The sequence below is a fragment of the Haematobia irritans genome, chromosome 4, assembly GCF_050003625.1.
Source record: "Haematobia irritans isolate KBUSLIRL chromosome 4, ASM5000362v1, whole genome shotgun sequence".
NCBI classification, from domain to species: Eukaryota; Metazoa; Arthropoda; class Insecta; order Diptera; family Muscidae; genus Haematobia; species Haematobia irritans.
The window spans coordinates 21,366,169-21,381,597 of record NC_134400.1 but is presented as its reverse complement, the minus strand read 5'-3'; the positions used below and the strand labels follow the sequence as shown (position 1 = coordinate 21,381,597).

Genomic DNA, 15,429 nt, shown 5'->3' with positions numbered 1-15,429 from the left:
CTATACATAACTTTTTTGTCTAATTTATACCACGTATGGACTAACTCACAATTTAGAAAACGATGTTAAGAAGTTTTAAGATACCACAACCCAAGTAATTCGATTGTGGATGACAGTCTTTCGTAGAAGTTTCTACGCAATCCAAGGTGGAGGGTACATAAGATTCGGCCTGGCCGTATATACTTGTTTTTTTTTTCTACCAGTGTATGCCCAAGGTGAAACAAAATATGTTTGATCAATACAAACAATAATTTGTTTGGACCAATCATGAAAATATATATGCTTGTAGCAAAATGTGTTAGGGATATATGTTACAGAAGCGATTTGTTTGAGGGTGTGTATATGGAGGTTATATCAAACCCTTAACCAATAGTCGATCCTCTAACATGCCTGTTTAGGAAACATAGAACATATATGTGTCAAATTTCAGGAGGACAATTGGCACGGTACTCCTGTAGTGCCACCAACACCAAATTATCCTCTCCATTGGCGTTTTAAGAGCCGGCACCCCTGACATGCAGGTTATATTTGTGAAAAGCATCGTGTCTGCAAACAATATCGTTTTTGGTCAAACATCCTGGAAAATCCTTTCGTCACCCCTTTTTTAAGAAACTTTTTTCCTTTTACAATATACTCATTAGAGAAGGTTGATAGACAGACACATATCGTTAGATCGTCTTAGCAGTTCACCCTGAGTATATATATAGGCATTGTATAGTGGGAAATCGATATTTCGATAAGTTATGGTGATGGTTATACAAATCGGATATTCTACCACTTTTTATAAATTTATAGTCCCTTGACCACAGTATCCAAAATGATGAAAATCGGCAAAAAGATTCAGCTTACCTTGAATTGACTGGCTTTGAGGACACCACATTTTAATTGAGCCCAAGTTTCACGTTCTGGATGTTCCTTGCATGCATCAATTGGTATTGTGGGCATAGCACAATACTGTTGTACCTTCCAGGAATGTCCGAAAGTTAAGGCACTCGTTTCTAGGGCTTGTGATGGAGTTTGCATATCATCCATGGCATTATCGTTGTAGTTGCCACACAAGCCACTAACTTTGTTCTTCCATTCATTGCCTAATTTGACATAGACGCGAGTACCTTCATCCCATTTGATTTGTAAATGCAAGGGTAAGACTTCGACAACAATAAATACTCCAGCCCTATAGACATGGAAAGCTCCATGGGATTTTGTGTTAATGGTATCACGGATTTCTGAAAGGATACACAATTGCAAATCATAAAGGATCACTCTATCTCCCTCTCTCTCTCTCGTGGAATATCTACTTACTGGCCATTATCGATTTGTTAGGATCATCCAAATATGAAGCATCTCCTGCCAATATCAAAGTATCCTGAACACTGCCTGTTAGGGAGATTTCCACAGATTTCGAACAAGTCACTCCCATTGTGCCACACAATACATTTTGTATGGTTATGGAGAAACCATCACCATTATTGGCCACACCTTTGGCCAGAACATAATCGCAGGCACCCTGGAAGTCAAAGTCATGACGATCAAAAGTAGTGAAATGCGAATCACCCCACACAGAGCAAGTGGATTCACAACCATTTGAGGAGCATTTCCAATTACCCGCTTGACACACACTAAACAACAATACCACCATCAAGGACATCAACATAGGGCACAGTAACACCAACACATGAAAAAAGAGTAAGGAAGCAAACGCAGGCACGTTTCATATTGCATTTCTCCAATTTGAAGAGCGTACAAGAAATGGCCAACTCACCATGTATTGCAATCCTCCTTAATTTTTTCGCCATCGTTATAACTTTTGCCACCATGATGACATGAGCATTTTTCGGGTAAAACGCACATTTTCAATGCAGTGTCGTATACATACCCCTCCATGCATTGGCATCCAGGAACACACTCATCCATATCGGCTTTATATTCGTGCATATTCTTGCAAGTTTTTGGCTCTTTGGCAACACATTTGGTAAATTCGGCATACGGGCGACTGGCACATTCAGCACGCAACTCTGAAGAGGGTGGATATCTTTTGTCATCGCCTACATCGGCTTCTTCACATTCCCACAGGCCATTGAGACAGGTACACAAGTCAAGGAATTTCGAACCAGGACGTACTTCTTTGTAACCTGGCCTAAATGTCATGCCATCGTATGAACAATGACATTTACTCTGGGGAACACATTCGTTTTGCTCATTGAGATATTCACCATGGGGGCAACGACATCCTTCAACGCATTCCTTGGCACAGGTATCCTTTGTGGGTAGATCTTCGCAGGTTAAAGCACAGTTATCACCACATTCATCGTAGATTTGACCCAATGGGCATTTTATAGCTGAATGGCAAGAAAGAGGATATAGGAGATAAAGAAATGTATAGTAAGACTAATCGAAAGGTAACATAAAAAGGGGGATGCAAAGGATACTTGGATACTTACCACACTCCTTAACAGCCATTCTCCATCCCGTCTTGATGCCTTGACGCATACACTCTGAACCATAAGCAGATAAAATCGGGCAGAAACATTTCGCTGGATCATCTTTGCAAGCACAAACATCGTATAAACAATCTTGATAATATTGCTCTGTGTCCACAGACCAATGACAATCCTGGAATATATCATCCATAATCCAATTGCAATGTTTCTCAGCCTCAGCTCGCTTCGTGGGATTTGCTGTACATGGATGGGGAGTAACGCCAGTTTCGGTTAGGAAATCACAGGTGTCCTTGGTACGCCATTTATCGGCAAAAGGTTCAATGGCCGTTTCTATATCGCCCTCAGGTGTCAGGAAATCATCTTGGGTATTTGAATTGAATGTGCCACAAAGACCAGAGGTCTTATCACGGAATGAGGGAGGAGCATCAATGTACACACGGGAAACACCATCCCACCAAATACGAATGCCATCGGTAAATTCCACCGTAATGAATGAAGAACTGGCCCGACGTATCAATACCTCACCAGCACCCAAAATTTTGGGATATTTGAGTAACTCTTTGCCATTCACTTGAGCCGCCAGACCCTGGTCCAGTTTGATGCTAGTGGCTACACCATTTTTCTGTACAAATTTCACAGTTACGGATTTTGTACATGAGGGATTATCGGCAGCGGCAAAATTCAAATTCTCCGAAATGGACCCGGAGCAGGCAACATTTTCAGCTTCCACTGAGAGATTGGAAGTTTTCAAAAGATAATAGGAACACTTGCCCATGAAATCGAAACGACGACCATCGAAAGTCTGGTAATGGGGATCACCAATGGCCCCACAACGTGCACCACATTGTTTGTCAGTACATTTCCATTGACCACTTTTGCAGGTGCAGGTATTACAATGCTTCCGTATTTGGGTATCCGGTTTGAATTCTCGATCACGCATGGTGCAAGGACATAACTCTGGGGTTATGCAAGCATCTTTGTACTGGACTGTGCCTTCGGGACAGAAGCAACCTTCATTGCATTTTCCTTTAGTGGGAGTGACGGATGATTCACAGGTAGGTTCCACATCAGGGCCACAGGGTAGATAGACACGGCCAAAGGCACAACTAATAGCTACAAAGAGGAGAAATGTTAAAATGGATACGAACACGCATTTTGGGACACAACACAATTGAAACTTACGGCAAATTTCCAGATTTCTCCATCCATGTTCCAGTTTTATACCTTTGAAGGAGCATTCCTTGGCCAACATGGACAAAGCATCACAATTGCAGGTCTCTGGATGGGCTTGATTGACACAATTGCAATAATCATCCACGCAGGTCTTGATTAAAGCCTCAAAATTAAAGCCCTTGATGCACTCTCCCAATTTCTCATTGGTCAGTAGGCGCTCACAAACCGATATGGCCTTATTACGTTTATTGGGATCACAATTCTTTGAGCCAAATTCCACTTCAGCACTACTCTCCATGACACAAAGTTCCGAGTTGTCTTCGACACGCCATGAGTCTGTAAACGATTTCACAGTTTGCACAATTTTACCAGATTTTGTCATAAGATCATTTTTGTAATCGCCATCCAAGGAACCGCATAGACCACCAACGCGAGACCATAAGGCTCCACTGGCATGAATGCCCACATACTGTTGACGATCCCAATCAAGTTTCAATCCAATTGATTCCAAATCAATTTCCAAGTGTTGGGCCACAGGTACTACCTTCATGCCCATAACTTGGACTGGTATGGGTAATCTCTTGGTGGGTGTTTCCAAGACAACAGTGCCATCTATAAAGAAGATATACAAAAATTACTAAACGGTTCTGCTATTAAGCAAGTAATCGACGACGTACTTTGATTTTTGAAGGTATACATAACCGACTGCCAGTAGACAATGAGCGAGTGTGAGCATCCATAACCAGATCCATATGGACATCCCTTCAATGTTATATCGAAAGTAGAATCCACTTTATCGGTAATCAGAGTATGAGAACAAGACAAAGGAGCCCTAAAGAAGAGTTAATGTTCATTATAAGAAGTCTTCATTAGTCATAACCACTCTCAACTTACTTGAATACTAAACCATCGAAGGTCTTCATATTAATGCCACCCCAAGTGGTACAGAATGCTGGCTTTGGCGTACGATCAATAACCACATTGACATCTTCGCTAACATAGAGGGAATAGCTGCTGGGTGTAACATAAGTTTCCTCAGATGACCACCATTCCTAGGAAAAAATACAAAAACCAAATTGCATTACTATAATATTATAAGAAAAAATTTTGCCTGCCTGCTTCTTCAGTTAGCCCACTGACTTACTATTACCCAACTGAGTTATTTGTATCTACAATTTTCACAATGATTTTTGCTTATCTATCACTGATTTCTTGGGATCTATAATTCTCCCATTGTGTTCTTCGTATCCACAGTTTCCCCACCGAATTTTGATATCTGTAGTTCTGCTACTAAGTTCTTCGATTCCAATTACAATACCGCCATTAACTTATTTGAATCTACAGTTGCCCCATTGATTTCTTCCAATCAATAGTTTCCCCACTGAGTTCTTGGCATTTAAAATTTGTCGACTGCGGTCTTCAGACCTATAGCTCCCTCGTGAGTATTTCGGATCTACAATTCTGCCACTTAGCACAACTCAGCGCTCGGTTCACAGTTTGTCTTATTTATAGGTCCCCCACTTAGTACTCCGGACCACACTTTCTTTACTGAATTCTTAGGATCTGCAGTCCACCCATTGAGTTCGTGAGATCTATGGTTCCCCTACTGAGTTCCTCGATTCGATCTACAAAACCGTCATTGAGTTCTTCAAATCTATAGTTCCCTCTCTGATTTCTTCAAATCAATAGTCTCCTCACCGAGGTCTTTGCATCTATAGTTTGCCCTCTGAGGTCTCAGATCTACATCTCCCAGTGAATATTTTGGATCAACATTTGCCCACTCAGCACAAATCAGCTTTCGGATCTCAGTTCTTCGGATCTATAGGTCCCCACTTAGTACACCGAACTATATCTTAGGGTCTAGGAACTGCTCTGATTTCTTCGGATTTACAGTTTGCTCACTGAGTTCTTATGACCTACAGTTCCCGCCCGTGAGTTCATCGAATGTACAGTTTGTTTACTAACTTCATCGTATCGACAGTTCGCACACTTAGTTCGTCGGATTTACAATTTGTCCACTGAGATCATCGTATCTACCATTCCATCACAGAAATCTACAGCTTTCCAGTGAGCTTTTCTTATCAACAGTCCCACCTGTGAGTACTTCGAATTTACTATTCTCCAGAGCTATTCTTATATAGGGTTCCCCTGCTTTGTTCTTTGGATCTTGAGTTCTTCCACCGAGTTCATAGGATCTACAATTCATCTACTGAGTTCGTTCGTCATTTCATCCACTAAGGTCTTCGGATCCATAATTACACTACGAAAAGTTTGAGACTTCAATTCTACACTGAGCTGTTTGAATCTAAAGTTCACTCACTGATCTCAATATATCCACTAAGGTCTTCGGATTTTTAATACCCACTAAGCTCATCTGATCTTCATTTCATCCACTAAGGTCTTCGAATCGATAATTTTACAATCCTCATACGAGTTGTTTATACCCTCCACCATAGGATGGGGGGTATATTAACTTTGTCATTCTGCTTGTAACACATCGAAATATTGCTCTAAGACCCCATATTCTGGGTCGTGGTGAAATTCTGAGTCCATCTAAGCATGTCCGTCCGTCCGTCTGTTGAAATCACGCTAACTTCCGAACGAAACAAGTTATCGACTTGAAACTTGGCACAAGTACTTGTAATTGATGTAGGTCGGATGGTATTTTCAAATGGGCCATATCGGACCACCTTTACTTATAGCCCCCATACAAACCGACGCTCAGATTTGGCTTGCGGAGCCTCTTGGAGGAGCACAATTCACCCCATTCGGTTGAAATTTGGTACATGGTGTAAGTATGTGGTCTCTAACAACTGCACAAAAATTGGTTCACATCGGTCCATAATTATATATAGCCCCCATATAAACCGATCCCCCGATTTGGCTTGCGAGACCTCTAAGAGAAGCAAATTTCATACCATCCGGCTGAAATTTGGTACATGGTGTTAGTATATGGTCTCTAACAACCATGCAAAAATTGGTCCACATCGGTCCATAATTATATATAGCCCCCATATAAACCGATCCCCCGATTTGGCTTGCGAGACCTCTAAGAGAAGCAAATTTCATACCATCCGGCTGAAATTTGGTACATGGTGTTAGTATATGGTCTCTAACAACCATGCAAAAATTGGTCCACATCGGTCCATAATTATATATAGCCCCCATATAAACCGATCCCCCGATTTGGCTTGCGAGGCCCCTAAGAGAAGCAAATTTCATCCGATCCGGCTGAAATTTGGTACATGGTGTTAGTATATGGCCTCTAACAACCATGCAAAAATTGGTCCACATCGGTCCATAATTATATATAGCCCCCATATAAACCGATCGCCCGATATGGCTTGCGAGACCTCTAAGAGAAGCAAATTTCATTCGATCCGGCTGAAATTTGGTACATGGTGTTAGTATATGGTCTCTAACAACCATGCACAAATTGGTCCACATCGGTCCATAATTATATATAGCCCCCATATAAACCGATCCCCCGATTTGGCTTGCGAGGCCTCTAAGAGAGGCAAATTTCATCCGATCCGGCTGAAATTTGGTACATGGTGTTAGTATATGGCCTCTAACAACCATGCAAAAATTGGTCCACATCGGTCCATAATTATATATAGCCCCCTTATAAACCGATCCCCAGATTTGGCTTGCGAGGCCTCTAAGAGAAGCAAATTTCATCCGATCCGGCTGAAATTTGGTACATGGTGTTAGTATATGGTCTCTAACAACCATGCAAAAATTGGTCCACATAGGTCCATAATTATATATAGCCCCCATATAAACCGATCCCCAGATTTGGCTTGCGAAGCCTCTAAGAGAAGCTAATTTCATCCGATCCGCCTAAAAATTGGTACATGGTGTTACTATATGGTCTCTAACAACCATGCAAAAATTGGTACACATCGGTCCATAGTTATATATAGTCCCCATATAAACCGATCCCCAGATTTGGCTTGCGGAGCTTATAAGAGTAGCATATTTCATCCGATCTGGCTGAAATTTAGTACATGGTGTTAGTATATGGTCTCTAACAACCGTGCAAAAATTGGTCCACATTGGTCCATAATTATATATAGCTCCCATATAAACCGATTTGATGAAATTTGGTACATTGCGCTAGTATATAACCGCTAACAACCATGCCAAAATTGGTCCATATCGGTCTATAGTTATATATAGCCGATCCCCAAAAATAATCTACCAAAATTTTATTTCTATAGAAAATGTTGTCAAAATGTTATTTCTATATAAAATTTTGTCAAAATGTTATTTCTATCGAAAATTTTGTCAAAATTTTATTTCTATAGAAAATTTTGTCAAACTGAATTATATACGTACTTAATCGGCCTTTTTATACCCACCACCATAAAATGGTGATGGGGGTATAATAAGTTTGTCATTCCGTTTGTAACGCATCGAAATATCGATTTCCGACTATATAAAGTATATATATTCTTGATCAGGGAGAAATTCTAAGACGATATAACGATGTCCGTCTGTCCGTCTGTCTGTCTGTCTGTCTGTCTGTTGTAATCACGCTACAGACTTCAATAATGAAGCAATCGTGCTGAAATTTTGCACAAGCTCGTCTTGTGTCTGCAGGCAGGTCAAGTTCGAAGATGGGCTATATCGGTCCAGGTTTTGATATAGTCCCCATATAAACCGACCTCCCGATTTGGGGTCTTAGGCTTATAGAAATCGTAGTTTTTATCCAATTTGCCTGAAATTAGAAATCTGGAGGTATTTTATGACCATAAAGAGATGTGCCAAAAATGGTGAGTATCGGTCCACGTTTTAGTATAGCCCCCATATAGACCGATCTCCCGATTTTACTTCTTGGGCTTATAGAAACCGCAGTTTTTATTCAATTTACCTGAAATTTGAAATCTAGAGGTATTGTAGGACCACAAATACGTGTGCCAAAAATTGAGAGTATCGGTCCATATTTTGGTATAGCCCCCATATAGACCGATCTCCCGATTTTACTTCTTGGGCTTATAGAAAACGCAGTTTTTATTCAATTTACCTGAAATTGGAAATCTAGAGGTATTGTAGGACCACAAATACGTGTGCCAAAAATTGTGAGTATCGGTCCATATTAGGGTATAGCCCCCATATAGACCGATCTCCCGATTTGGGGTCTTGGGCTTATAGAAACCGTAGTTTTTATCCTATTTGTCTGAAATTGGAAATCTAGAGGTATTTTAGGACCATAAAGAGGTGTGCCGAAAATGGTGAGTATCGATCCATATTTTGGTATAGCCCCCATATAGACCGATTCCCCAATTTTACTTCTTGGGCTTCTAGAATCCGAAGTTTTTATCCTATTTGCCTGAAATTGGAAATCTAGAGGTATTTTCGGGTCACAAAGAGGTGTGCCGAAAACGGTGAGTATCGGTTCATATTTTAGTATAGCCCCGTAAGAAAGATCTCCCTATTTAACTCCTTGGGTTTCTAGAAACCGTAGTTTTTATCTGATTTGCCTGAAATTGTAAATATTCTGGTATCACAAAAACGTGTATCGGATTAAGTTTTTATCGGTCCATTTGGTAATGCCTCCATATAGACCGACTTCACTTCTTGAGGGTGTAGAAGGCGCACTGATCATGAAAATTGCTTGAAACTCAATGTAAAATTTCCAGATTTTACTTCTACAGATTTAAGATATCAAATCAAGACGTTATTTTATAATTTTCTTGCACACTTACAAGAGATGTTAATGATTTCTTTAAAACTCAAACAAAAATGGTTCTTATAAATCCAGAATCTGATATAGTCCTCATAGGTGAAATCTTTAAATTTATCTTCGGGTTGTGTCCTCAAGTCCTCAAGCCCTCCTGAAATTTCAAAGGAAACCCTAATATTTGGTTCATGGTGGTGGGTATTTAAGATTCGGCCCGGCCGAACTTACTGCTGTATATACTTGTTTTTGTTCAATATATATCCCGTATAGACTAACTTACAATGAGAAGACGGTGTTAAGAAGTTTTAAGATACCTTCCCATCGGCAAGTGTTACCGCGAACCAAGTAATTCGATTGTGGATGACAGCCTGTAGTAGAAGTTTCTACGCAATCCATGGTGAAGGGTACTTAATATTCGGCCTGGCCGAACATACGGCCGTATAGACTTGTTGAATCTAAAGTTCACTCACTGAGCTCATCTGATCTAAATTTAATCCGATAAGGTCTTCGGATCTTTAATACCACTACTGATAGCTTGGAGTCTACAGTTCTTCACTGAGTTTTTCGCATCTACAGCTCCTTCCGTTAGTACTTCGGATCAACAATTTGTCCACTGAGTTGTGTGGAGTTCTTCAAATCTACAGATCCTCACGGAGTCATCAGATTTACATGAGATCTTCGTATCTACAATTCTATTACAGAAATTTTGGCGTCTACTGTTCTCTACTGAAGTCTTCGGATGTAAGGTATACCCGCTCAGTATTTCGGATTGACAATTCGCTTTCTGAGTTTTGTAGAATTCTTCCGATCTATGGTTCCACCATTTAATATATTAACTTTGTCATTCTGCTTGTAACACATCGAAATATTGCTCTAAGACCCCATATTCTGGGTCGTGGTGAAATTCTGAGTCCATCTAAGCATGTCCGTCCGTCCGTCTGTTGAAATCACGCTAACTTCCGAACGAAACAAGTTATCGACTTGAAACTTGGCACAAGTACTTGTAATTGATGTAGGTCGGATGGTATTTTCAAATGGGCCATATCGGACCACCTTTACTTATAGCCCCCATATAAACCGACGCTCAGATTTGGCTTGCGGAGCCTCTTGGAGGAGCACAATTCACCCCATTTGGTTGAAATTTGGTACATGGTGTAAGTATGTGGTCTCTAACAACTGCACAAAAATTGGTTCACATCGGTCCATAATTATATATAGCCCCCACATAAACCGATCCCCCGATTTGGCTTGCGAGGCCTCTAAGAGAAGCAAATTTCATCCGATCCGGCTGAAATTTGGTACATGGTGTTAGTATATGGCCTCTAACAACCATGCAAAAATTGGTCCACATCGGTCCATAATTATATATAGCCCCCATATAAACCGATCCCCAGATTTGGCTTGCGGAGCCTCTAAGAGATGCTAATTTCATCCGATCCGGCTGAAATTTGGTACATGGTGTTAGTATATGGCCTCTAACAACCATGCAAAAATTGGTTCACATCGGTCCATTATTATATATAGCCCCCATATAAACCGATCCCCAGATTTGGCTTGCGGAGCTTATAAGAGTAGCATATTTCATCCGATCTGGCTGAAATTTGGTACATGGTGTTAGTATATGGTCTCTAACAACCATGCAAAAATTGGTCCACATCGGTCCATAATTATCTATAGCCCCCATATAAACCGATCCCCCGATTTGGCTTGCGAGACCTCTAAGAGAAGCAAATTTCATACCATCCGGCTGAAATTTGGTACATGGTGTTAGTATATGGTCTCTAACAACCATGCCAAAATTGGTCCACATCGGTCCATAATTATATATAGCCCCCATATAAACCGATCCCCCGATTTGGCTTGCGAGACCTCTAAGAGAAGCAAATTTCATACAATCCGGCTGAAATTTGGTACATGGTGTTAGTATATGGTCTCTAACAACCATGCAAAAATTGGTCCACATAGGTCCATAATTATATATAGCCCCCATATAAACCGATCCCCAGATTTGGCTTGCGAAGCCTCTAAGAGAAGCTAATTTCATCCGATCCGCCTAAAATTTGGTACATGGTGTTACTATATGGTCTCTAACAACCATGCAAAAATTGGTACACATCGGTCCATAGTTATATATAGTCCCCATATAAACCGATCCCCAGATTTGGCTTGCGGAGCTTATAAGAGTAGCATATTTCATCCGATCTGTCTGAAATTTAGTACATGGTGTTAGTATATGGTCTCTAACAACCGTCCACATTGGTCCATAATTATATATAGCTCCCATGTAAACCGATTTGATGAAATTTGGTACATTGCGCTAGTATATAACCGCTAACAACCATGCCAAAATTGGTCCATATCGGTCTATAGTTATATATAGCCGATCCCCAAAAATAATCTACCAAAATTTTATTTCTATAGAAAATGTTGTCAAAATGTTATTTCTATATAAAATTTTGTCAAAATGTTATTTCTATAGAAAATTTTGTCAAAATTTTATTTCTATAGAAGATTTTGTCAAAATTTTATTTCTATAGAAAATTTTGTCAAACTGAATTATATACGTACTTAATCAGCCTTTTTTTTTGTTCAATATATATCCCGTATAGACTAACTTACAATGAGAAGACGGTGTTAAGAAGTTTTAAGATACCTTCCCATCGGCAAGTGTTACCGCGACCCAAGTAATTCGATTGTGGATGACAGGCTGTAGTAGAAGTTTCTACGCAATCCATGGTGAAGGGTACTTAATATTCGGCCTGGCCGAACATACGGCCGTATAGACTTGTTGAATCTAAAGTTCACTCACTGAGCTCATCTGATCTAAATTTAATCCGATAAGGTCTTCGGATCTTTAATACCACTACTGATAGCTTGGAGTCTACAGTTCTTCACTGAGTTTTTCGCATCTACAGCTCCTTCCGTAAGTACTTCGGATCAACAATTTGTCCACTGAGTTGTGTGGAGTTCTTCAAATCTACAGATCCTCACGGAGTCATCAGATTTACATGAGATCTTCGTATCTACAATTCTATTACAGAAATCTTGGCGTCTACTGTTCTCTACTGAAGTCTTCGGATGTAAGGTATACCCGCTCAGTATTTCGAATTGATAATTCGCTTTCTGAGTTTTGTAGAATTCTTCCGATCTATGGTTCCACCATTTAATTCTTCGGAAGTAGAGTTCCGCCAATAAGATCTTTCGAAATACAGTTTACTTTGGATCTACAATTGCACCGCTAAAATCTAGGTGCATACAGTTCGCTCATAAATTAGCTAGAAAAGCACTACACATGAGTAGTCGAGATTAATATTAAAATCAATCCAAACTAACTACCGACCCCGAGCTGTAACAGAGCATGAAACCACTACCGAAACCAGACAGTCTACCGTACAACTGCCGATACCAAGCATAATTTCCACTTCGAGCCAACATAGGAGATAATAAAAACATTCAACAATGGCCAAGCAAAACCGTCGGAATGGCAAAGGCTTATATACTCCCGACTACCTACATCTCTGCGAATATATCGGTTCCCTAACAACTACAAATCGATTAATTCAATAGTTTCCAATCACATACAATCTGAAATTGTCATCACCTTTCAATCATCTGTCAACCAACAGCGGATCAACTACAAATTGAAGAACTCATTGACTCACGATTAACTACATCTATTCGAAGAAACTAGTTCTCTATTAACCAAAAAATTTACGACCCTCGAGAGTGGGGTAACATCAACAACCAACTATAGGCACACGTTGGTTTTCGAAGAGATTTACAACTCCCGAGTCCCTACGTCTCTGCGAAAAATCTGTTCTGCAAGAACTACAATTTTTTTATCCTCTTTTTGATCGCCCAGAATTAAAAAAAATTTTTTTTTTTGCATTTTTCTTTTACAGAGGTGGTTCATCACTTACGCTCTTTGAGTCATACTCCTTGTATCTCGCAATTATAGCAAATATTTTTTCACGTTCCGTCATATATTGATAGCCATAAGAATTGCTGGATCCGGTTTTCGTATATGCTTGAGATTCAGTATAGTGGGAGGTTCGAGATCCCTGGCGTATGGTATAGCCAGGAGCTGTCAATAAACCAAACCAAAATATGAATTATTTTCTCTAGCAAATAGGATTATTGTACCAATGTATAACTTACGATAAATACACTTGGGCAATGGTGAAGGGAAGAATAAGCCCTCATCATATCTACACTTGTACTCTATATCCAATCTTCCCTCAACTTTTAGACCAGGAACCTCTGGACACAAGAATGTACATTTGGCCAAATCATTATCATAGGCACATTTATAGTTGCCATTGAAATTGGTTTTGGTAACATTACAGGCACTAATGCTATGTTGGCAATGATCACCACGATAGTTTTTGGCACATTGGCAAACATTGAAGGAAATACAGCGCCCTCCATTGCCACAGGGTGGATCACAAATTGCTGAAAAGTGGGGAAAAAGTCCATAAATAGATTTCGTAATTAATTTTAGTCTTTCAAAGTCTTAAAATCCATTTTTAAATTACTCTGACCAACTTACGTCCACAATCTGGAGGCTTGGTAAGACCAGTCTTCTTATGTATCCATTTATCATCTTGACATTCAATATTGGTTATTGTACTACCATCTGGGAATTGGAATCCACGGAAACATTCAGCATTACAAACCCTAGGAAAATTAAAAAAAAAGAATTTTCCATCAAAAAAAAATCCATCTGTGCCATATGACCTTCACTTACCCATTGGTACAGCTAACTTTGGAATTCTTGGGCACTGGTACCTTAGTTGTACACACGGATCTCTTTTTCTGGCACAAAGGTCCTGAGAAGTTATCGGGACATTTACAAATACCGGCCTCAATGCATATGCCATTATTTTGACATGGTGGATTACAACTGGCCTGACATGGTGGTACACTAACATATTCCGAATCGCGTATAATCCAAGCATCTCCAACACAAACCATTTTCAGACTAGTCTTTCCATTGGGGAACGTGTGCAATGGTGGACAGGATACCTCACATTGTTCCGAGCGACATGTATGTAGGACATTGGCTGGTAGAAGGTAGGCCAAACATCTACCATAAACTGGTAATTGTGAGCGACGTTCATATTGAAGGAAATTATTCGTTTGACCTTGGCTATAATGACATAAATTAGATTTGGATTTATGCAATTTGTATACTGGATTGAAAAAGGGAAAAATTGTAAGCCGAGAGAATGGGTTCTTGTTGCCAATAAATGCCACTTTTTGGGGTTAATAAAATTTGGAATTTTGAAAATTTCTTCATGGGTTTAAAATGTTGATAGGTAGATATTTTACAATTCACATTAATCGTCAATCGAATGTATCACACAAAAGAATAACAATTTCACAATTTCTCGTGTCTGAGTTTAAAATGGAATAAGTCGTTTTTCTGAAAGGGGTCGGAAAAGTTGTTTAATCGAAAACTGATGTTCGACCATATTGAAAATTAATAAACCAATATTTGACAAGAAAACTATTGACATTATTTTTACAATTAATTTTTTTAAAGATGTTTAAAGTTTTGCTAATTCCATTAATTTTTTGGAACCCAATTAATTCATAATTAAAAACCAATATCAATCACAAAAGTTACTAGAATCAATTAACTGGATCAATTACATTTTTAAATGCACAGAAAAAAAATAATGTTTGGCTTCAATCACGAAATGAATGGATCCTATTAATTTTTAATTGCAATGTCTTTAATCACAGAATTTATAGTATCAATCATCATAGTCAATTCAAACGTTAATTGATTCAATAAAAACAAAGATACACGGCCGTAAGTTCGGCCAGGCCGAATCTTAAGTACCCTCTACCATGGAATGCGTAGAAACTTCTACTACAGACTGTCATCCACAATGGAATTACTTGGGTCGCGGTAACACTTGCCGATGGCAAGGTATCTTACAACTTCTTAACAATTGTAAGTTAGTCTATACGGGATAAATATTGAACAAAAAAAGGCCGATTAAGTACGTATAAAATTCAGTTTGACAAAATTTTCTATAGAAATAAAATTTTGACAAAATTTTCTATAGTAATAACATTTTGACAAAATTTTCTACAGAAATAAAATTTTGACAAAATTTT

General features: G+C 39.3%; 1 protein-coding gene across 3 annotated transcripts in view; it reads right to left on the bottom strand.

Moving 5' to 3' along the window:
- Hml (hemolectin) overlaps positions 1 to 15,429 on the bottom strand; it is a 98,636-nt gene that overhangs the window by 63,032 nt on the left and 20,175 nt on the right. For all 3 annotated transcript variants that reach the window (XM_075306484.1, XM_075306485.1, XM_075306486.1), the window contains 11 exons: positions 14,048 to 14,449; positions 13,850 to 13,977; positions 13,459 to 13,752; positions 13,221 to 13,384; positions 4,509 to 4,666; positions 4,292 to 4,446; positions 3,624 to 4,226; positions 2,442 to 3,554; positions 1,763 to 2,339; positions 1,303 to 1,619; positions 850 to 1,226 (listed from right to left, as the gene is read on the bottom strand). In XM_075306484.1, coding sequence (XP_075162599.1) covers positions 850 to 1,226; positions 1,303 to 1,619; positions 1,763 to 2,339; positions 2,442 to 3,554; positions 3,624 to 4,226; positions 4,292 to 4,446; positions 4,509 to 4,666; positions 13,221 to 13,384; positions 13,459 to 13,752; positions 13,850 to 13,977; positions 14,048 to 14,449 — 4,288 coding nt within the window. The remainder of the gene's footprint in view (positions 1 to 849; positions 1,227 to 1,302; positions 1,620 to 1,762; positions 2,340 to 2,441; positions 3,555 to 3,623; positions 4,227 to 4,291; positions 4,447 to 4,508; positions 4,667 to 13,220; positions 13,385 to 13,458; positions 13,753 to 13,849; positions 13,978 to 14,047; positions 14,450 to 15,429) is intronic.